The following is a 23,636-nucleotide window of genomic DNA, read 5'->3' as shown; positions in this document are numbered from 1 at the left end:
CACATCTCCGTAATGATGTTGTTCGCGTTCAGAGTCCTAACACTGCTCGCTTGCATCTCGCTACGTTCCGCCATGAACCGTGGGCAGTAGAATACCACGTGCTCCGGTGTCTCCTCCTCGTTCGGACAGGCCGGGCAAAGTGGGGACTCTGCGTGGCCGAATCGGTGCAGATACTTCCTAAAGCAACCATGGCCTGACAGGAACTGTGTCAGATGGAAGTTAACTTCTCCGTGTTTTCTGTCCACCCATACCGAAACGTTTGGAATGAGCCGATGGGTCCATCTTCCGTTTGCGGCGCTATCCCAGTCCAGCTGCCACTTTCTCATCGAGTCAGCTCTCGCATTCTTGCGGGATCCTGTCGTTCCTCGGCGATTGTAACACTCGCAGTCTTCTTCCAGTACGATTTTTATGGGGATCATTCCCACTATAATGCAGACCGCTTCCGTGGATATGGTTCGGTATGCACTGGCTACTCTCATAGCCATCAGCCTGTATGTGCTATTCAGCCGCGCCAAGTTCCTCTTCGATAGCTGTCCAGCTGCCCAGACAGGAGCGCCGTACCGAAGTACCGACGTCGACACGCTGGCAAGGAGTCTCCTCGTACCGCTACTGACTGCCGATCTGTTTGACATGATCCTGGTCAACGCTGCGATTGCTTTGGCCGCTTTCTCGCAGGCGTAGTCGACATGACTGTTGAAGTTTAGCCGGTCGTCGATCAACACCCCAAGATGCTTCACTTCTCGTCTCGAGTCGATGGTGAGTTCTCCGACTGAAACTTTAACATGCTGTACCGCCTTTCGGTTGCTGATCATCAGCACTTCAGTTTTGTGGTGAGCTAATGCCAGCTTCCTCTCGCACATCCAGTTTTCGACCATTTCTATCGCCGCCGAGGCCCGTACTTCCACTTCGTTCAGCGACTCACCGATTACTATGAGCACGACGTCATCCGCGAACCCAACAATCTGCACTCCTCTTGGTAAGCTTAACTGCAGCAATTCGTCGTACATCGCGTTCCACAGCATCGGGCCCAGGATAGAGCCTTGAGGAACACCCGCTGTTATGCCTACACTCTTCTGTCCCTCACGCGTTTCGTAGACCAACGTCCGGTTCTGAAAGTAGCTCTTCAGTATTCTGCAGAGATACTCGGGAACCCTCATCCGGTGTAGGGATCTAGCTATTGCTTCCCAACTAGCGCTGTTGAATGCATTTTTCACGTCTAGAGTGACGACCGCACAATAGCGATTTCCTCTTCTCTTTTGCTTCATGGCAGCATCGGCTGCTTGAACAACTAGCCGGATAGCGTCAACTGTACACCTTCTTCTTCGGAACCCGAACTGCATCCTCGATAGTCCGTTCTCGCCTTCAGTGTAATTTCCGAGTCTGTTGGAGATCACCTTCTCCAGAAGTTTTCCAGTCGTGTCCAGCAGACATATAGGCCTATACGCCGATGGATCTTCGGGTGGCTTGCCCGGCTTCGGCAGCAGAACCAATTTCTGCCGCTTCCAACGATCGGGGAAGTTTCCGTCGTCGATACACTTCTGCAATGTGGTTCGAAACATATCCGGGTTTTGTTGGATTGCTGTTTTCAGAACCAAGTTGGAGATGCCATCTAGTCCTGGCGCTTTCTTGGGTTTTAAGCTCTTCGCTACCGTGATGAGCTCCTGGTTGGAAATACGGGATTCCTCCATATCAGCGGCGACTTCCTCATACGGCGTGGGAGGCCAGACCGTTGGCTCGTGCTGAGGGAACAGTCCGTCTACTACGGCTTTCAGCTTTTCTGGACACCTCTCGGGTGGGGTCGCTGGGCCTTTTATCCTTGACATAGCTACTCTGTAGGCATCTCCCCATGGATTTGCGTCCGCGTTACGGCAGAGTTCCTGCATGCAAGCTGCTTTGCTGAGCTTGATGCCTTTTTTGAGGGCCGCTCTTGCCGCCCTGAACAAAGGTCTGCGCTCTTCCCTTTCCTCATCAGTGTGAGCCCGTTGCATTCTTCTCCTAGCTCGAAGACAGTTCCGACGGAGTTCGGCGATCCTCCCATTCCACCAGTAGACTGGTCGGCGGACGTCCCGCGGCTGTATCTTCCTCGGCATAGTTGCATCGCAAGCTCGAACGAGAACCGAAACCAGTTCATCCGGACTCAGGTTCAGCATATTGCGTTCATACCGAAGCACTTCTGCGAACACTTCTTCATCGAATGCTTCTGTTCTCCACTTCCGCCCTTTGGAATCATCCCCACGTGCCGCCGTCTGTACCCGTTCTCCAAGACGGTATCGGATCGCTTGGTGATCACTATGCGTATAATCTTCGCTGACTCTCCAATTCATACTTCTCACTACAGTCGGACTACAGAACGTCACGTCGATGATAGACTCTCTGCCTTCTCTTCGATAGGTGCTTGTGGATCCTTCGTTGGCTAGAACTAAGTTCAGTCTGGATACTGTTTCCAGCAGGCTCCATCCTCTGGGGTTTGTGAGGCGGCTACCCCACTCAACTGCCCAGGCATTAAAATCGCCGGCAATGATGACTGGCCTCCTGTCGCCAAGTTTCTCCAATATTTGGTCCAGCACCTGATTGAACCGCTCTATCGTCCAGCGTGGAGGTGCATAGCAGCTACATATGTAGACGCCGTTAACCTTGGCTATAACGAAACCCTCTATCGCGCGATACACCACTTCCTGCAGGGGATATCTTCCAACCGTCCAAATCGCAGCGGTTCCAGCTTCATCTGCTACCCAGTTACCATTTCCGGATGGGATACGGTACGGATCCGAGATGATTGCTACGTCGCACTTCGCTTCCTTCGTGGATTGGCACAGCAGTTGCTGCGCGGTATCACAGTGGTTGAGATTTATTTGCACTACCTCCACTGCGATTTACCGGACATCGCCTGTTTGAATGTTGGACATTTTGGGCCACCAGTAAAGTGGTCCCTGCGCCCCTCGTTTTCACAGATGATGCACTTTGGTGGCTTCTTACACTCTTGTGCTTTATGACCTTCATCTCCGCATCTCCTGCACAGTTTCGATCTATCTGGTCCACGGCAGTTCCGTGCCAGATGTCCAAACTCTTGGCATCTGAAGCATATCTCCGGTTGCTGAGAAACCCGCAGTGGGCATTCTGAAAACCCGACTTTCACTTTGCCAATTCGCAACGCCTTGTCGGCAGCATTCACCGGGAGCTTGATAGCCGCAACCTGCGTCCCGGAAGGTCCCCTTCTTAGTCGGACTGACATTTCAACGTCTCCTATCTCCATTTGCTCCTTAATTGCAGTTTTTACTTCTTCCGCCGTAGTTATCTCGTCTATGTCGACGCATTGCAGAACCACTTCTGGCGTAACAGCTCGGACCTGCGCAGTGTCTCCCACGACGCTCGCTGCAAGCTCCTTATACGAAGAGCTCTTGTTCTTCGAGTCCTTTTTCAGCTCGAAGATCATTTCTCCAGACCGTGTGCGCCTGACTTTTTGTACGTCCGCGCCGAAGTCCTTAAGCTCCGGAGCCGTTCTTATGGTACGTAGGACCTCGAGGTAACTTTCCTCACGGGTCTTCACCACAATCGCTTCGCCCTTCTTTTTGACGCTTCTCCTAATTACTTTTGGTCTTGCGCCTGCGTTCGTCTGCTTTGCCTTGCCCTTTCTTTGCACAGTCTGCCACTGGGTCTCTCTGTTGCCGACACCGACCTGTTCTGCCTCTGCGGCGGCCAATCGCTTGCGCAGATTGTCTCTCTGCCTTTTAGAGCCTCCTGGCCTTTCATCTCCTGGCGAGGATCGGTGTCTCTTTGTCGCAGACATCGGTGTGTTTTCCGTTCGCGCTAGTTTCTCCTTCTTGCCGAGGTTTCCCGGGACTGTTCTCGGTGTTTGCTGTTGCAGCGTTTTAGCAGCGAGAGCGTTTTTCGTCGATGCCAATTCGCTTTCGGCTATTTCCGCTCTCTGCAACACGTTGGTCCACTCCTTGACGGCTGATCCAAGAGCTCTCCGGATCTTTAACACCAGCTCCTTGATGTCCTTGTGCACATTGTGTTTCTTGTCGACGAATTCGTGGAGCTCTTCCGCCCAGTTCTTCGCCACTAGAACCTTCGGATGTTGCTGGGGCACGCCCCATCCGCTATTCGTCGGCAGCTGCTGCTGTTGCTCTTGGGCCACCATTTGTTGCTGCTGCTGTTGCTCCTGTTGTACACTGTGATTATGTTCGTGTACCGCGCTTCGCTGCAAGAACGCTTCTTGTTGCTGTTCCGCTTCTTCTCTTTGCTGAGGAGACCTCATCAATCCTCCTCTGGCGAACGGATTCGCCACCTTTCCGCTGTTATTCTTGTTTTCTCCTTCCATGTTGTTGGGTCCCCCCTCCGAGCCGCTATCTCCACCTGCTGCACATAGTCGCTTTCATGATCTCTTGGTTGTCTATGTATCAGGGAGGCCAAGCGAGGGTTGAACACGTACCTTCATGGGGTCCGTGTTCAGAGCCAGATCAGCGTAAGTCGGGAGTGTTACATCCGAGCCTAGTACCCATCAAAATTGATGGACAGATGAAGAACGTATCCGGAGGCCTGCCAAGGTTTTACCGGGACGGAGGCAGACGCACCATTAACCCACTCGCCGTTTCAAGCAGGTATCACCCTTCCTTACTCAGGGAGCAGAATGGCACGAATGTCAGCCCATCGTCGTCATCCTATGCGTAATCCGTAGTCCGTTGTCGTTTGCTTTGACCAGTATGCCATAATCAGGATGTTACTGGCATCGATCCTGATGTGCCGGTTGGCACTCCGAGTATTTGGGCTAAGGCACTTTGGAAGCGGTGCCAGGTCGCTTGTACAGAGTTGCTTGCGGATGTGTGGCTTTTTATGGAGATCCAACAGAGCCCACTGTTGAAACCCCGCCACATCCTAGGCATCCTCTGCTTGAGCTGTCTGGAAACCAGAAGCTCGGTCACTCCCCGAAGGAAGAGCCAAAGGTGGTAATCCACACGGATGTGCGAACGATTTTCGCTTAGGATGAACTCCTAAGCTGCCACCCGACTCGCAGAAGGGGGGGTTCGTCAAGCCCCTGGACTCCTGTCCCTGCTGCCCCGGTATGTATGTGTGTGTGTGTGTATGTGTGTGTATGTGTGTGTGTGAGTATGTGTGTGTACAAAAAAAAACTCACATCACTTTTTGGCAGTAAACCTCAACCGATTTTAATGACCGACGGTTCATTCGACGCGGAATCTGGTCCCATTGTTTCCTATTGAAAATGGTTCGGATCGGTCCAGCCGTTCCGGAGATATGGCCATTTAGGTGTTCCGGACCGGTACCCCTGGAAGGGGCCAGACATGAAAATGTAACAAACCCGTGCATGCGACCCATCAAACCACGGCATTTGCTATTATCTGATGAACGGGAAGCAGGAAAATAGTCTCAGACCATATATAAACCGGAAGTGTTCCGGAACCGGTTCTGGGTGTCCCACCGGAAGTGGCCAAATAAGAAATTGAACATAACCCATGCATGCGAGACATCAAACACCGGCATTTTTGGTAACCTGATGAACGGTTAGCAGGAACATTGTATCAGACCATATCTGAACCTGAAGTGTTCCGGAACCGGTTCCGGATGTCCTGCCGGAAGTGGCAAAATATAAAAGAGAACCAAACCCATGCATGCGACACATCAAACAGCGGCATTTTCGATAACCTGATGAACGTTGAGCAGGAAAACACTATCAGACCATATTTGAACAGGTAGTGTTTCGGAACCGCTTTCGGGGGTCCGACGGAAGTGGCCAAATATAAAAGTGAAACAAACCCATGCATGCGACACATCAAACAGCTGCTTTTTCGATAACCTGATGAACGGTTAGCATGAAAATAGTCTCAGACCGTACCTGACCCGGTCTAGTTCCGAAACCGTTTCGGGGTGTCCCACCGGATATGGCCTAACATAAAAGAGAGCTAATTCCATGCATGCGATACAACAAATAACGGTTTTTCCCATCACTTGATGACTGGTTATCAAGGAAGTAAGCTAAGATCACAGACCTACCACGTCACTTAATCGCGGTTTAAGTAAATGGGTAAGAATTCTAAATAAACCCCTTGAATTGCTCCTTACTATATTATGAAAAAAGAAAAATTGACAGTTGAAGCTGCTCGTTAAAAGCTAGAAGTGCTCAGTTTGGTATCGAATGCTTGAATTTCCTTGAAGAATAATGAGATACTAAACGTAAGGAAAAATTTCATTTTTCATTTAGCACAAAATTCTAATCTTGTTCTATTTATAGGAATTTGTAACTTTTCAATAAACGTTAATGAATTCGGATATCTCTGGCGTAAATCGCAACTATTCTTGCAATATTGAAAAATGCGTAATGAATTTGAATTTTCTCTTAGGCCCCTGTCTCTTCTCTGTGGCCCCTGTTCCGTTCTACAATTCGTTCTTTGACATCAAACGTCTAGCTCCTCTCGTGTTCTTGTAATTCCGAATTCAACATTGTATATCAGATCATGAATTTGCAACTGTAAAGGTAAGCACGTTTTTGCACACTGTGCCGCTGGAGCTAGTGCACGCTGGTATCAGCGGCGTCATGGTCGCATTTTTTCCGCAGTCGAGTTTGCAGATTGTTAACAATATTCGGTACCCCGTTACGTAATTCATTTTTAGTCCTTTTCCTGTCAGATCGGTGTAACACGCTAAATATAATTTACACAAAAGGCAATTTACACGTAAAAAATACACGGTAATGAATATTATTGGGTACCGGACTGGACACAAATTTAATGGTTTTCTTTGGTACATCGAGGTCTTGACATTAATCTATGCTGGTATCTCGTTTTGCACCGCGCACACAGTCTTGATCATATGTCGAACCACTGCTGCTGTGGTAATGACATAAAAAGACAACGCCGCCGATGTGCGGTATAAAAATATAAAGATTTGCACTCATGAACCTAACACCCTGCATTGAAGACTATCGGTAGAATTCCGGAACCGGCTTCGGGTGTCCCGACAGAAGTGGCCAAATCTGAATGTGAATCAAAGCCATGCATGCAATTACGGCTTTTTAGGTAACATGATGTACAGTTGACAAGAAAAAAGTCTCAGACCATATCAGTGTTCCACGGAACCGATTCCGTCTGTCACGCCGAAATATTTTAAATGTAAAAGAGAATCAATACATGTGACATGTCACATGATTAATTCGGTAACCTAAAGAACGGTTGGCAAGAAAATAGTCTCAGATCAAACAGATCCTTTCCGGGAATTGAATTTGGCTTCGAAAATTCCCAATTTCAGTGTGACACTTACTTAATGGATGCTCCCGTGCAACACATCAATTCATGGTTTTTTAGGCAGCCTGATAACCAGTTGACAAGAAAATAGCCATAGATAATATTTGGGACAACCGGTAGAGTCATGGAATCGGTTCCAGGTGTTCGCCGGAAATGGTCAAAAGAAAAATTGAACCGAACTCATGCATGCGGCACATCAAATAGTGGAATTATAAAAGAGAACAAAACCAATGTTAGCGATAAATCAAATTATGGGTTTTCTGATAGCCTGATAAACTTTCGGTAAGATTAAATTTTACATGAATCGTATTAAGCAAATAAGTGTTCTTAGGATCAGCTAATGTCAACGTAAAGATTATTAGTACATATTCGACGAGAAAGGCACTACCACCACTAGGTGGATTAATCTGGGTTTGCTTCTTAAATTACTGCTCACAATTTGGGTGCGGCTGGTTGAGCACTCGCTTTTCTCATTGCGATTGAAATTTGAATGGAAAATTTACATTTTCTGAATTTTTCTCGTAAGGAAGTCAAATTTTACATGAGTCGTGTTACCAATGGTAATAAAATATAGCCTAAAGTGTGATGAAATAAACATTGGCGAAGATCACAAAGTGATCTGTGATTGTGAATAAAGCAAACCTTCTTCATGCATTAGCTGACGCTCACCCCGCTGCCGTAGTGCATGGAATGGAGTCATAATGACCCCAATACACGACTTGGGTTAACCCTTTCAGAACGGTTGGGTCATTTGCACCTCGCTGACGTGTTCTACAGTGGCGAGGTTGGTGAAAAAAGTCGTCTCGAAGGGGTTAAGGCGGTCAAGCAGCCAACTGAGAGGTCTGCAATTTTCAAGCTCTGTTTTGCTGTTGAACATTACATCGGAATGTGTACCATCAATAAGTTTCCCAAATCGATGGTGGCTTTGTTAAAATTGTTGCTTTTCTATATAAAGTTTTTTCAGGATTCAGGAACATTTTGGCTAACGTCGACGGAAAGTTCATGAGTACAAATTCGACGAGAAAGGCACTACCACCACTAGGTGGATTAATCTGGGTTTTTTTTTGTACTGATCGCAAAATATAAATATATTAGATTTTATTTTTATTTTTACACAGGCTTACCACGTTAGTAATTTGAAAGATCGACCGGATTTTCTTCTCGAAAATTTGAATTCAATTATTTAGATCATAAGTGTAGCATTTCCAAGCCAAATCAAAGTAAAATAGTTATGTTGTCACGATTAGATAAGGATAGGGGCTTGCTTTTTGTGATTGAATTAAGAGAAAACTTCAAGGATTTGTATTATATAAGTCATAGTTGATTCCTCCCGGATATGTATGAATGTAATGGAATGTCGTAATAGGCTGAAATTTTGACTAGTTATTTATCAAAGTTGCTTCTCAGATCTATGAAAATTTTAGCGGTGCACAAAGTTGCATTTCAAAGATATTGTATTTCAAAAGTGTTTATGATGATTTCTAAAGTTCGTGTCAAACCTTTAAAAATGAATAAAATTCAAAGTCATCTCAAAAAGTTTCTAGGGGTGCTCCAACAGATTTGAAAATGGCATTTTTCTACATTTTCCATGCGCTTTTATGCCCTACTAATGGGGTCTCTGATCACGGCAAAAGTTTTTTTTTGTCGGACAGTGTTATCGACTCACCCTTTACTGTTAAAGATCATTTTTGATACACTATGCCCAGGGAGCCGATGAAATTTTCCCGTCCGGATTCCGGAACGAAAATCGCCGTCTCCGGATTCATTTTACCTAAAATGCCAATGGTCTCATTCTGCTGCCAATATCTTGATAAGTATATGGATTAGCAAACTAATATTCTAGGATTTACTGATACAAGTGATCTACTTTCAACTACCGAACCTTAATGTCAAATTAAATAAAGTCAATTTTCGTCGATTTTTGGCTACCTGAATCCCGTTAGTGGTCTCTTTTTGAGAGTGACGCTGAAGCCACCATGCTTTAATAAATCTCTTAAATAGTTAGTAAACGGTTACAACTTCACTTAATTTTTGGTTTCACATCCATTAACTGCAGCATCAGTGTTAAAAGTGAGTAAACCGATTTCATCATAGTTGTAAACGTTGGCAAACTCAAGCTGAACATACCTCCAGCCCGAATGGTTATGCCTTTGCCAACTTGTTGGTGAAGAATTATAGCGTTCTGATAGATACTACAGCAATAAGGTCGGTCGAGTGAATGATCGTTGGTGACCGAGTTCAGCCAGTTGCAAACGTAGACCAAATAGTTGATACGATTATTCTGGAAGAATGGAAAACATTATTTTAAATTCTTTTATGCAACGATACATTTATACCTCAATTTCTAAGTTGTTGAACATCGTACAGCATAAATACGTTTCTGAAATGTACTGCAAAGCCAAAAGTAGCAACGGTATATGTCCCAATGAAGGTTCCAAGAGAAACAGAAATATGTTGAAGGTTATCAGCAGCGTACTCGAGCAAAGGAATATAAAAAAGTTCATACTGGAAATGTTTCGTAGTAGCGACAGTTTCCTACAAATTTTAGGTAAAAAATGTTTAACAAACCACTCCTAGTTTGTCGTGTTATTACCTTACGAAAGTCATATGATGAACCAGAGCGTTTTTGAACTCATTATCCAGATCAATCCAAAAAGGGTTTCTGCACTCACTTGACATTTCATTGAGTGCAGTACAATCGAAGGCATATTTGGCAATCACTTTTTCGAGCACATCCTCAAACTGCCCCACAATAATAATCAGCTCGGTATGCAATATGCTCAGCAGCGAAAGAAACTGTGTGGGACTATACCACGACGTGTAATTCCACGTAATCAACAGCATAGCATAGCAAAAGTTTAGCTTCTCCTTCGTCGTATCAGACAATCCGTCGATGAGGTATGGAATTTTGAAAACATCTTCTTGTAGTCCGGTGGTGCACGCCCAGCTGAAAGTGTTCATCGTGGTTATGATGTGAAACCATGCCACATAGCGGTTAACCTTCAAATATTTACTCTTGCGCAGTGCAAAAGCTTCCGGGTCTGTTCGGCGACAAGATTTTGAGTTAACGTACTGCTTTAACTCCAACATTGCATCTCGGTGGTACGCTAAACTGAATCCTCGTAGAATGGCAACAGTCAGCACGAATATTAGGTTTCCGATACTGGTGACTTCTTCAACATTCATTGGAGATTTTCCGAAACATCGCACCAGTTGAACTGTGAAGCAAAGATACTGAAACGCGTGGAAAATTCTTAGGAATGCCCATATTACTTTGAGGCTTAGTCGGTCTGTCAATGGTGGTCGTTGTTCTGAAATGAGTTCATGAATATAAAGGAACGAGATTTTAACTCTATAAGTTTACAGATTTCATTGTCAACTTATCATACCGAACAGCAAACATATAGAATCCTCTAACTGGAAATAGTCCGAATCAATATTGAACTCTCGGTCATTCTTCCAGAAACGTTTGACTTTCTCCATGGGGTACTAGTGAGAAAATAAAATGGCGATTGCGGTGTGCCTTCGAATTATATCTGCAACAGCCTGCGTTATAAGTGAGCTACATTATGAATAATGTATTTCTGATTGTTATTTATAAGTGTACACAATGCTGATATATTTATTTGTACCGTTCAGTTTTACATTCCGGACACAATACAAATTTGAATAGTGATTTAGCTTTATCTAGGATGGTTTAGGAAAAGGTAATACAGAAATAAATGACCAATTATTGTTGTACAATAATTTGAGTGGCCCGTTATTTGGTAATTGTAACTATGGCCGGCATAAACATTGGAATGAGATATTTTCTAAATTAATACTTCATTAATTTTCAATCGTTCGGAAAAAGAATGTGCACAGTAATTGGTGTCGCTAAAGTTTCAATGTGGACTCCCTGAAAAGTTTCCCACAGGTGTTCTCCCTGATTAAATTAACTGGTTCAAGCATACTGAACACCCATGGAAGTATCGTCAATTATACGTAAAACCACAATGCAGCAAGAGCAATTTTATAAATGCTGTGATTTTACATGGAACTCAGTGAATTTTTGATTTTTTTATGTCTCTGGTATATGAGAATTCGTTCAGCAACTTTTCAATGGATTCTTCCGGAAAATTCATAGTTTTCTTTAGATTTTTCACCAATATTATTCCTAAAACTTATTTAAGAACAGCATTATATAGGCTCTCGTAGAATTCTTCCGTAATTGCTCAAGAAATTTCTTTAGAAATTTCTCCAGGATTCCTTTCAGAGAATCTTACAAGCTTTTGTTACCATCTTCAATAAATTGTTTAAAAAAAATTTTGAATTTCTTTCAGAATTACCTATAGAGGATCTTCCTGAAATTGCTGAAAAAAAAATCACTAGAAAAGCGACTATGGGTTTCTTCAGAGAATTCCCCATTGATTCTTTCTGAAATTCGTAAAGGAATGCGATAAAAATCATCCACTGATTTCTTCAGAAAACTTAAAGTTTCGAATTTCTCAAGAAATAGCTTCTTGGATTTCATTACAAAATATTCCACAGTCTCCTTCAGAAATTCTTCCAAAGTTTCTTGAAGACTACTCCGGAATTTTTTGATGAGATTCTTCAATAAGCTACTTCAAGGATTCCTTTGAGGCATTTGTATGTGTTTTTTTTTATTGCTCCGTGGATTACTTCAGAGACAACTCTAGAAATTTGGTTATAAAATACATCAAGGTTTTTTTCAGAAACTCCTACGCCGGTTTCTTCAAAAATACTTACAGAAAGAGATATTTGAAAATAAATATGTGGCGCTACATCAATTCTTTCAAAGAAAACCATAAAGTGCCTCCTTCAGTAATTCGTGCAGGTATCTCTTCAAAAAGTTCACCAGAGATTTGTTTAGAAATTTCTTGAAAAATTCTAAGGAAAATTGCTGCACGAATATAAACAGAAACTTTTTCAGGGAAACATTTAGAAAATGCTACAGGAATTCCTCCAGATCCCCCTATCTATGAAGGTGTCAGGCCATTCGGCCGAAGGTCATTAGGCCGAAGGTCATTAGGCCGAAGGTCATTAGGCCGAATGGTCATCAGGCCGAATGATCATTGGGTCTTCTTCTTGCTGTTACGTCCCCACTGAGACAAAGCCTGCTTCTCAGCTTAGTGTTCTATGAACACTTCCACAGTTATTAACTGAGAGCTTCCTCGGCAAATGACCATTTTGCATGTGTATATCGTGTGACAGGCACAAAGATACTTTATTGATGCTGAATCTACTGATATTTTACCCATGAATTTTTCCTTCTTTTAAACATAGGCTATTCTTTCTAGTTTTATTGTTAAAGTAGTTTTCGGCAAAAAATTTTTGGAAAAAGTAAAAACAACAGATCTCTTTACAGGCTCATAACGGCAGATTTTTTTTTTTATCTGTATTAACGAGATTTTTAGCCTTAGGCTAGTTCATCTCGGGACCCACGTTTTACTTCCCTTCCGAAGGAAGAACTCACATTTCGCGAGTTTGTCGGGAGTGGGATTCGATCCTAGGTTCTAGGCGTGATAGTCAAGTGTTCTAACCATCACACCAGGTCCGCTCCTCTAAAAACGGCTGATTTTCAATTCGTCCTGATGACCATTCGGCCTTATGACCATTCGGCCTAGTGACCATTCGGCCTAATGACCATTCGGCCTAATGACCTTCGGCCTAATGGCCTTCGGCCTAATGACCTTCGGCCTAATGACCCAGCATCATCTATGAATATCTCCACGAATTCTTCAAGGATTTTTTAAGAAATCTTTCCAATGAACTTTGCAGAAACTTTTCTGGTGTTTTTGGTTGATCTTTATAGAGGTTTATCGAAAAGATGGTCCAGGAATTTCCACAGGAGCTCCTTTAGAAATATGTATGCAGATTGCTCCAGGAATACTTTCAGGAAATCCTCCAAGATTTTTTTCATAGGATTTCTTCAGATTTTTTTTTTTCAATTCCTCAATAATCCTATTCTTAAACAATGCTTTTTCTAGGAATTCCATCAACATTTTCTCGTGAAGTTTCACCAAGAAGTTCTACATACATTTCTTATGGAATAACTTGAATTTCTTCAGATATTTTATTAAACATATGTATAATAGTACTTCCTGAGATACCTACAAGACTTCTATTAGATTTCTTCAAAAATTCCTTCAGATATTGTTTGAAGAATTCCTGCTCCGACTTATTTGAAAATATCTCCAGAAACAATTCCAGAATTTGAGGAATTTCTTCTTACTTCTTCAAAAGTTTTTCAATGGAGTTTATTTTCCTAGGATTCTATCTAAAATTTTGTATCCTTCAGAGATGATTTCGCAGATTCTTACTGGGGGTCCATCAAGAATTTCTTGATAAACTATATTAGAAATTCTTGTAGAAAATCCTACTTTTAGGATTTCTTTCAGAAATTGCTCCAGCAACTCCACCAGAAATATCTCCTGGGATTCCTGCAAGAAATGTTTCAGAGAATCCTCAGAAATGTTTCGAAGTTTTAGTAGAAGTTAGTAGTTTTAGTAGAAGAAAAAGCAGAAGGAATCCTTTAAAAATTCTTGATGATACCTTTGAAGATTCCCGGAAACATTTCTTGACAATTTTGTAGAGAGATTCCTGGACTAATAATCTTAAAACGGTTTTTGAAGTTATCTCTTGGGGAATAAAGGGATCTAAAAAGTTTCATAGCTACCTAATTAAAAAAAAGAGAAACTACCGGAGAAATTCTGACAGTAATTACAAAAAAAAATGCTTTAGAAATTACTGAAAAGATTTCCAAGCGATTCGTGAAGATATCCGTAGAAGAATTCCTGTAGGTATTATTCTTATATGTCTACAGAAATTTCAGACAAAGGTACTGGCGGAATTCCTAACGAAAATACCTAATAATTCACAATAATACAATTTCAATAATAATCAATAACACAATTTCTGAAGGGAGATTAGTAAACAAAAATTTTAAGCTGGAAGTAACCCTGCAGCAACAAAAAAAAAAATCTCGGAGGAATTCATAAGAGAAAAAAATGAGCATTTTGATGGAATCTTTGATAGATCCTGGAAAACTGGAGAACCCTCTGCAAGTTTAAACCGCAGATTTTTTTTCAATAAATTCCATGAATGCCAAGACCAAAGTCTACATTCTAGAAAATTTTCTGCAGAAATTGTTGAAATAATCTTTAGATGAATTCCTAAAGCATCACTAAAAAAATGAAGGAATACCTGAAGAAAAATAGGAAGGACTTCCAGAAGAATCTATTAGCAATTTTCTCGAGTAATTGTTATATAAATGCCTCAGAGAATCTCTGAATATATTAAGGAACACTTTCGAAGAAATCCCCACAATAATTATTTAAAGATTTCCTTGAATCCTTGGAAAACACTAGAAGAATTTCAAAAAAATATATCCGAATTTCAATAAAAAAAAATATTCAGATGTCCTTATGATGATCTGCATGATCATGAAAAGGACGGCAACATGATCGATAAAGTAGAATATGTTGTCCGTCTTTTTCGTGCATGTGGGTGGTCTGTCACAGTAAAGGCTTGGTATGCTGCCCAATTCAGATCCCATTGTGATCCACTAGCCTCTGCCCAGCAACTCCTATCCCTACCTCCACGCGGTACCGACCGGAAACTATGAGCAACCTTAGGGAAGATCGGGTAACCAACACCGGTGGGAACTTTGGTCGTAGGCTGACAGGGAGGGGGGGTTTGCTTCGGCAAACCTGAGCGTCTGTTCTGGTGGAGCGGCTCACAACAGCGTCTGATCCCCATGTTAGGGGCGGCTGATCAACGTCCGAGTGCCATGGAAGGACTCTAAGCTCAACTGTGCACTATGGTCCTCCGGAAAGTAGGGGGTTGGTGTCAGGCCCTACGAGCCATCCGTAAAAAAAACATTTTAACGGAAAATCAACATTATAATGATACGAACCGAGACCAACGGCAACGACCCTAGCGAACAAAAAGGACTTGCGATTGGAAACTCGGTACGTGGAACTGTCGATCTACTGAAGGACCGTGGGTTCGGCATCGTAGTGCTGCAGGAGGTGTGTTGAACAGGATTCATGGTGCGAACGTTTAGAGATAATCAAATCATCTACCAGAGCTGCGGCAACACACGCGAGCTGGGAACAGCTTTAATCATGATGGATGACATGCAGAGGCGCGTGATCGGTTGGTGGCCGATCGACGAAAGAATGTGCAGGTTGAGGATCAAGGGCCGATTCCTCAACTTCAGCATAATAAACGTGCACAGCCCACCCTCCGGAAGTACTGATGATGACAAGGACATATTTTACGCGCAGCTCGAACGCGAGTACGATCGCTGCCCAATCCACGACGTCAAGATCATCATAGGAGATTTGAACACTCGGGTAGGCCAGGAGGAGGAATTCAGACCGACGATTGGTAAGTTCAGCGCCCACCAGCAGACGAACGAAAACGGCCTACGACTCATTGATTTCGCCGCCTCCAAAAATATGGCCATACGTAGCACCTTTTTCCAACACAGCCTCCCTTATCGTTACACCTGGAGATCACCACAGCAGACGGAATCTCAAATCGACCACGTTCTGATTGACGGACGGCACTTCTCCGACATTATCGACGTCAGAACCTATCGTGGCGCCAACATCGACTCCGACCACTATCTGGTGATGGTCAAACTGCGCCCAAACTTCGTCATCAACAATGTACGGTACCGGCGACCGCCACGGTACAACCTAGAGCGACTGAAGCAATCGGATGTCGCCTCAGCATACGCGCAGAATCTCGAAGCCGCGCTGCCAGACGAGGGCGAGCTCCATGAGGCCCCTCTAGAGGACTGCTGGAGTACAGTGAAAGCAGCCATCAACGACACAGGCGAGAGCACCATCGGGTACGTGGAACGAAATCGACGGAACGAATGGTTCGACGAAGAGTGCAGAACGGTTTTGGAGGAGAAGAATGCAGCGAGGGCGGTAATGCTGCATCAAGGGACTCGACAGAACGTGGAACGTTATAAACAGAAGCGGAAACAGCAGACCCGCCTCTTTCGTGAGAAAAAGCGCCGCCTGGAAGAAGCGGAGTGTGAAGAAATGGAACTGCTGTGCCGTTCCCAAGAAACACGGAAGTTCTACCAGAAGCTCAACGCATCCCGCAACAGTTTCGTGCCGCGAGCCGAAATATGCAGGGATAAAGACGGATGCCTCTTGACGGACGGACGTGAGGTGATCAAAAGGTGGAAGAAGCACTTCGATCAGCACCTGACGGCGTGGAGAACGTAGGCACGGGAGCCCACAGCGACGGAGGAAACGACGACACCAGTGCAGCGGAGGACGGAAATGAACAAACTCCCACGCTGAGGGAAGTTAAGGATGCCATTCACCAGCTCAAAACCAACAAAGCAGCTGGTAAAGATGGTATCGCAGCTGAACTCATCAAGATGGGCCCAGAAAAGTTTTCCACCTGTCTGCATCGGCTGATAGTCAGGATCTGGGAAACCGCACAGCTACCGCAGGAGTGGAAGGAAGGGGTAATCTGCCCCATTCACAAGAAAGGCGACCATTTGGAAAATTGAGAACCTCAGAGCTGTACAGAGTGATCTTTTGAATGCTGCCTACAAAGTGCTATCCCAGATCATCTTCCGTCGTCTGTCACCTAAAACAAATGAGTTCGTGGGAAGTTATCAAGCCAGCTTCATTGATGGCCGGTCGACAACGGACCAGATCTTCACCGTGCGGCAAATCATCCAGAAATGCCGTGAATACCAGATCCCAAGGCATCACCTGTTCATCGATTTCAAAGCGGCGTATACAGTATCGACCGCGCAGAGCTACGTAAAATCAAGGACGAAACCGACTTTCCTGGGAAGCTGACTAGACTGAGTAAAGCAACGATGAACGGTGTGCAAAACTGAGTAAGTGTTTCGGATGAACTATGCAGTTCATTCGAATCTCGCCGGGGACTGTGACAAGGCGACGGACTCATGCATACTCTTCAACATCGCTCTGGAAGGTGCCTCAAAAACAAAGTAAACGCTGGTAGGTGGAACCGAACACTACCGGATCCATCTGGGTAGTAATGTGACGATAGACGAGGATACCTTCGAGTCGGAACAGGAATTCGTCTACCTCGGATCCTTACTGACGGTTGACAACAACGTGAGCCGTGAAATTCGGAGGCGCATCATCAGCGGAAGCCGGGCCTACTACTGCCTTCAGAAGAAACTGCGGTCGAAAAAGATTCACCCACGCACCAAATGCACCATGTACAAAACGCTAATAAGACCGGTGATCCTCTACGGACACGAGACATGGACCATGCTCGAGGAGGACCTGCAAGCACTCGGAGTTTTCGAGCGACGCGTGCTAAGAACGATCTTCGGCGGTGTGCAGGAGAACGGTGTGTGGCGAAGAAGGATGAACCACGAGCTCGCTGAACTTTACGGCGAACCCAGCATCCAGAAGGTGGCCAACGCCGGACGGATACGGTGGCAGGGCATGTTGCAAGAATGCCGAATAACCCTGCAAAGCGGGTGTTTGCAACTAATCCAGTTGGCACAAGAAGACGTGGAGCGCAGAGAGCACGATGGGCGGATCAGGTGGATCGTGACTTGGCGAGCATTGGGCGCGACCGAGAATGGAGAGCGGCAGCTACAAACCGAGTATTGTGGCGTACTATACTACGTTAATTATGTCTTGGCTTAAATGTGATATTGAAATAATTGTTTATATTTACAAGTGAAAAAAATCCACATTTACAGTAGTCAACTATTTAACCCCTCAGCGCGCGCGCTGTTGTAAATAGTACAACACTACCAAAAAAAACCTCGCGGTTCGTATACAGCGCGAGCGTGGTGCAGTTTCGGTTGCTTGATGGCGCGCGTCCTGGAAGATTAAATAAATGTGCAAAGCTGCTATGAAATGAATATGTAATAAGGCACCTGATCTCTTCATTTCATTTTGAAAGACAATTGTAAGCAAACTACGATCACCAATCCACAAAGCGGAACCAGCAACTCGGATTCACACGGTAGTTTAGTTGTATCCCCAGAAAAAAAAACTGACCTATTCTTGTGTATTGCCGCCACGTGGCGCACAACTGCACTGAAGCGCCAACCATCTCCTCTCACATGTTACTCCTCAACCATTTGTTGTCCGAGGGAAAAACACGTATCCAACGAACACCATCAGCTTCCGAAGGACAGACACCGTGTTTGGGTTTAGGTTTGCAGCTGATGCCCGCTCCTCTCTATCTCTGTGCGGATAGAGGAGTATGGTTTTCAAGTCATGGCGTGAAAATTTGACCTGCTCTAATGCTGATGTAGTTATGAATATTAATGTTTGCCTTTTTCTCAACTGGTTGAGCGAGCGTAAACAGAAATAGTAAACAACCGAAGCGTACTACCGGTATAGCGAAAAACTGCAGAGATTTTTTATGAGGCAAGGATTTATTACGTTTTAAATGGAGCAAAAACAGTTTCAGCCAAATATATTATGAAAGAGAGATTGTCTGTGTTTGAGTAGATGATGCTTCGGGACGTTTCTCAAATTATCACTTCAGTTATGAAGAACGGAATAACTGGGTTGGAAGGAATTGGATCGGAACTTGATTGGCATTGTGTAGGGTTTGGATATGTTTTGAGTTACATTTAATTATTATTATTATTAACTATCCTTTAATTTGAGTATCCAATCGTGTAATAAATACATTATGTCATTGGCTGAGTCTGTAGAATAATGGAAGCATAATAGACTCATGAGAGTTCTTAGAGTAGGCTGTAAATGAAAGATATGCATATTTGAAGCATTTTTGTAGAACATTTCGATTTTCTAAAAAATCATTTAGAGGTTCCGCTAGGGCGATTATTGAAAATGGCCTTTTTCATGAAAAGTCTCAAATAAATCATTTTTTCAACTTCTGATTTTTTTTTCAATATTTTTGTATTTTGCTATAGACCTCTAGGCATTTTTGAAGGGTATAAGTTTTTGAAACATTGTATTTATATTGACGGCAGAACCGTTTTTGTGCTGATAAAAAAAAACTATTTTTTGAGAATGTTTCATCTAAATTTGAGAAAAAAAATACATGCACAATGTTTATTTTCAACTATGAAAAACTTATCTGTTAGTACTATTTGTATGCGTCATTTCTCTAATTTTTTTTTAAATATCTTGTCTATAGAAGCTGAGATATTACGCTTTAAGTAAATGGACAATATTTCAAATTTTTGCAAAACTTTGTTTATTTGGAATATTGTAAGGTCTTTGTGACACTCCAATGTACGTATACCAAAAAAGTTAGGCTTAAAAATACAGCTTTTCTTATTAGATGGTCAAGCTAGTTTAAACATGGATCTTTTATTCTGGGGTGATTGGCAGTAGATTCATGAAGAGCTTTTATCTGAATAACTACAACAATGACGGGTAGCAACGCATTAATTTCGATATTATGTCGTGGAATTCTCGACTATACTCCTTTTCTGAAGTAGCAAAAACCATTCCATGCAGAGATAACATAATAGTGATGAAATTTATAAAAAATAACTAAGTTATGTCAAGACTGATTTTGAAAAACTTGAAAGACTGATTTTGAAAAACTTGTATATATTCTATCCAAATTATTTGCAATTATAAATTGAGAAATTACACAGATATTAAGAAAAATAAATACAGGGTGTTGGGTTCCTGAGTGCAAACTTTTTAAAGGGTGTTAGAGGACCATAAATGGCGAAAAAAATTGTTCAACGCATATGGTTAAATCTCAACCGTTACGTATTTATTGAACTCCCCATGCTTTTGACTCTTATTGCTTTAACTGGCTATAACTTTACAATGGTCGAACTTATCGCAGTTTTTTTTTACTCTTATTCGGAAGATTATTGGCTTTTCTATCAAATGGCATCTTTGAACCGATTGGTTTAGTTAAATAACTAAGTTTTCTAAAGCAAATAGCTCAAAAGTAGTGTGTTTTAATTTGTTTTTGTCAATTAACTTTGAAAAATGCGTAATAAACTAAAATTCTTTCTTTGGCAAAGTTGTGAACCCTGTTCCACTTTACAATTCGTTCTTTGACATCAAACTTCTATCTCTTATCGTTTTCTTGCGATTTCGATTTAAACGTTGCTTTTCAGATCATTAATTTGCAATTTTTATGGTAAGCACTTTTTTGCGCACTGTGCCGCACATTTGAATCAAAATTGCAAGAAAACAATAAGAGTTAGAAATTTGGCGTCAACGAACGAATTGTAGAGTAGAACAGGGGCCACAACTTTGCCAAAGAAAGAATTTTAGTTTATTATGCATGTTTCGAAGATAATTGACATAAACAAATTAAAACACACTATTTTTAGCTATTTTGCTCTACAAAACTTAATTATTTAGCTAAACCAATCGATTCAAAATGCCATTTGATAGAAAATTCAATAATCTTTCGAATAAGGATAAAAAAAAACTGTGATAAGTTTGACCATTGTAAAGTTATTGCCAGTTAAGGCAATAAGAGTCAAAAACATGAGGAGTTCAATAACTACGTAACGGTTGAGATTTGACCATTTGCATAGAACAACTTTTTTCACCATTTATGGTCCTCTATCACCCTTTAAAAAGTGTGCACTCAGAACCTAACACCCTGTATTTATTTTTCTTAATATCCGCCTCGGCTATATGGGCCATAAAACTGGTGTTGCCGTCAATATAAATACAATATTTCAAAAATTTATACCCTTCAAGAATGCCTAGAGGTCCATAAAAACATACAAAAATATTGAAAAAAATACAGAAATTGAAAAAATATTACGAAAACAATATTTTGTTGAGGCTTTTCATGAAAATGGGCCATTTTTTTTCAAAAATCGCCCTGGCGGAACCTCTAAATGATTTTTTAGAAAATCGAAATGTTCTACAAAAATGCTTCAAGTATGCATATCTTTCAATTAAGGGTTGGGCACCTTGACTTTTCGAACATCGAATTTTTTTGGGACAGTCTATTCTCAGAGCCTTGCCAGAGGTAATTGGTCTATACATTGTTGCTTGGAAGTTTACGTTTTAGTGAATATTTATGTGTAATAAAATGTTGAACATCAAAGGAAAATAACTAGCAGTGAGTATTCAATATACAACAAAACTCCTCCACAACTTCCACTTGCATTTTCGCTGTAATAACACCAGCAATCCTGGGACGGTTGCATTCACCTGAGCAAATATAAATTTAACGAGCTATTTGCAGTGTAAAGAGGAAACTGTCAACAGAAGCGCTTCCCGCGACGCTTTCATTCACGTCAACACCTGGTATTTGATTCCTTTTTCCGAGAAATTCGTCATGAATACCGGCGTGAAATGTATTTCAAATTATGATTCTGGGAAGTCATCCCACCACTCTTTGCAGTGACCAATAAAACTAGAGAAGGTTCGGAATTATAAAATCAGAATTAATTTTTCGCTTGATGTCTTTGGAATTATTCACAGAGGATTTAACCCACTCACGCCTTAAGGACAGACTTGTTAGAATCCCAAAATGGTCACCACAATGGCCGACTTTGACACCTACTCATGATTTCGAGGGCACAAATCTCTTTGTGAACAAATCTAGCGAACCTGGACTTTTTATTTTGACCTAATTGAAAGTGAGCAAGAACAGAATAATAAAATACATTGTTGTTTGAAGCTTACTTCTTGAGATTTGTGCGTCTGAAGATTTGATGCAATGTTGAAGCGGGATTTCAAGACGTTTGTCCTTAAACGTCTCGAGCTTTCAACAACCGTTAGGCTATGGATGGACACCGCCAGACAACAGAATAAACATTCCGAATGTTGTCCTTCGCGTTCACTTATCCTTCCGCCTTCTGCCAACCATGAATTATCGACGTAGTGCGTAGGAATGAATGAATTATCATCATAATGGAGTTTTTCACGACTGAGTCCCAATTTTCGGTTTCCTTTCCATCCGTGACCTCCCGACGGACAGAATCGTTCGAACCAGAATCCGCGCTCAAAACATCCCCAGCGTGAAACGGAATTGAATTGGACTAGGTAGCTGCTGATCCCTCACCCAGCTAGGTCAGTTCACAGTTCCCCGAATTGGAATGTGTCGCCGCCCGCCATCATCGAATTGCTTATTTCTCGATCCAAAATGCAAAAGCGTTTGAGCTTTTATGTTCTTTCTTTCTTTATTGAACCAGCTACCCTCGTTGGAAAATGCAAATCTATCGATTTATTTTAATTTTGATGGCTTTATTCCGGGAAATACCCAATGATATTTACGATGGTCGTTGTCGTCTTGTTTGCGCCAGACCGTGGTTTTACTTTGAATGGTTTATATCGAGCTTTGGGCAGTCAATATTGGTGTTGTTTTCTTTTTTTGCTCGAAAAAAAAGGAACTCCAATTTTATTCGCATTTGGGTGGTAGTTGATAAACAACCCTTGTCGAGCTTAAAGTGGTTTATTTTTGCAATTTTCTCCTGAATATCTAGTTTTGTAGAAATTCTAATAATTTTAGTAATCGGTCAAGTTCACCATTCTGGCGTTTTATTGTAATTATTTTGAGAGTTCAAAGGTGCTTGTCTATATGCTAGATTATTTTGTCAATCTAATCATATTACCGAATGCAGTGAAGAGTTTTGGAACCTCCTAATAACTTGTAAGCAAAATAAATGCAAAACTCAGGAGAGATAGACAACAAATTATTAACAAGCTTTTTAACAGGATTGAAAACAGTGCAAAAGATATTTTTTTATTCGTAAAGAGTTTGATATTGATGCATATTGCCTCTTACTGGCATTTACCAGACATGCTGGAATGTCTGAAACAGCGATGCCAGATGGTTTTCTGTATCACCCGTTCAAAAATCTGTATTCCACACAAAATTTAGGTTAAAAATCTGTATTGCATACAAATGAAAAATCTGTATTTCATATAAACGCAATCTGTACAGATGCTCAAAAATCTGTATAATACAGATAAATCTGTATATATGGCATCCCTGGTCTGAAACATAATGAAATAAAAAAAAAAATTATTAGAAGACACGAAATGTTGCTAATTGAGAAATTGAGAGATGAAATTTGTGAAAAAATCACGTTCTGGTGGGATTCGAACCCACGACTCCGTATTCGCTAGACCAACTAAGCCACAGAACATGTAACAATTCTGTGGTATAGAAAGCCAAACTGACTCCGAAGCCACGCCATCAACACTTCTTTTTTTTGACAAATCCCACTCTCTTTCGACTTTTTTTCAGTTCGGAGCATAACCACTGCGACGAATATTTGATCTATTGTCGTTCCCGTGTCCTTTGTATAGTACATGTCGTATTACTTTATCACTATTAAGCAGTTATAATGTATTCGGTTATGTTACAGTAATCATTTTCAACTCATTCGCAAGGAAGGATTCTGATTAATAGGTGACAACCTCC

The 23,636-nt window shown here is 42.2% G+C and overlaps 3 protein-coding genes across 4 annotated transcripts in view; 1 reads left to right on the top strand and 2 right to left on the bottom strand.

Moving 5' to 3' along the window:
- LOC115267542 (potassium voltage-gated channel protein Shaw-like) overlaps positions 1 to 23,636 on the top strand; it is a 178,294-nt gene that overhangs the window by 73,080 nt on the left and 81,578 nt on the right. The window lies entirely within an intron of this gene.
- LOC134286036 (uncharacterized) lies at positions 1,289 to 4,258 on the bottom strand. Its single transcript, XM_062847600.1, has 5 exons — positions 4,193 to 4,258; positions 2,977 to 4,120; positions 1,830 to 2,866; positions 1,430 to 1,772; positions 1,289 to 1,380 (listed from the first exon to the last, which is right to left on the bottom strand). Exons 1-5 carry the CDS (start codon positions 4,256 to 4,258, stop codon positions 1,289 to 1,291), a joined length of 2,682 nt encoding a protein of 893 aa, XP_062703584.1.
- On the bottom strand, positions 9,282 to 10,760 carry LOC134288913 (uncharacterized). 2 transcript variants are annotated; one of them, XR_009998171.1, is made up of 3 exons: positions 10,646 to 10,760; positions 9,593 to 10,567; positions 9,282 to 9,537 (listed from the first exon to the last, which is right to left on the bottom strand). XR_009998171.1 is itself a non-coding variant. In XM_062854846.1 (2 exons), exons 1-2 carry the CDS (start codon positions 10,737 to 10,739, stop codon positions 9,846 to 9,848), a joined length of 816 nt encoding a protein of 271 aa, XP_062710830.1. In that variant the 5' UTR covers positions 10,740 to 10,760; the 3' UTR covers positions 9,552 to 9,845. The 2 variants fall into 2 exon arrangements, 1 of the variants encoding a protein (XP_062710830.1); XM_062854846.1 differs by lacking the exon at positions 9,282 to 9,537 and having other exon boundaries at positions 9,552 to 10,567.

Source organism: Aedes albopictus, chromosome 2 (genome assembly GCF_035046485.1).
Source record: "Aedes albopictus strain Foshan chromosome 2, AalbF5, whole genome shotgun sequence".
NCBI classification, from domain to species: Eukaryota; Metazoa; Arthropoda; class Insecta; order Diptera; family Culicidae; genus Aedes; species Aedes albopictus.
The sequence above is the reverse complement of the archived record's forward strand: the minus strand, read 5'-3'. Positions and strand labels throughout refer to the sequence as shown.

Bases quoted from the DNA above. Each gene is read 5' to 3' on its own strand.
- LOC134286036 (XM_062847600.1), bottom strand. From the start codon at position 4,258: ATGAGGTCTCCTCAGCAAAGAGAAGAAGCGGAACAGCAACAAGAAGCG. The intron at 4,121-4,192 runs GTACACGAACAT...CAAGAGCAACAG, and splicing joins CGTTCTTGCAGCGAAGCGCG to CAGCAGCTGCCGACGAATAG. The intron at 1,381-1,429 runs GTCTGCTGGACA...GATCTCCAACAG, and splicing joins ATCGGCGTATAGGCCTATAT to ACTCGGAAATTACACTGAAG.
- LOC134288913 (XM_062854846.1), bottom strand. From the start codon at position 10,739: ATGGAGAAAGTCAAACGTTTCTGGAAGAATGACCGAGAGTTCAATATT. The intron at 10,568-10,645 runs GTATGATAAGTT...AACTCATTTCAG, and splicing joins TTCTATATGTTTGCTGTTCG to AACAACGACCACCATTGACA.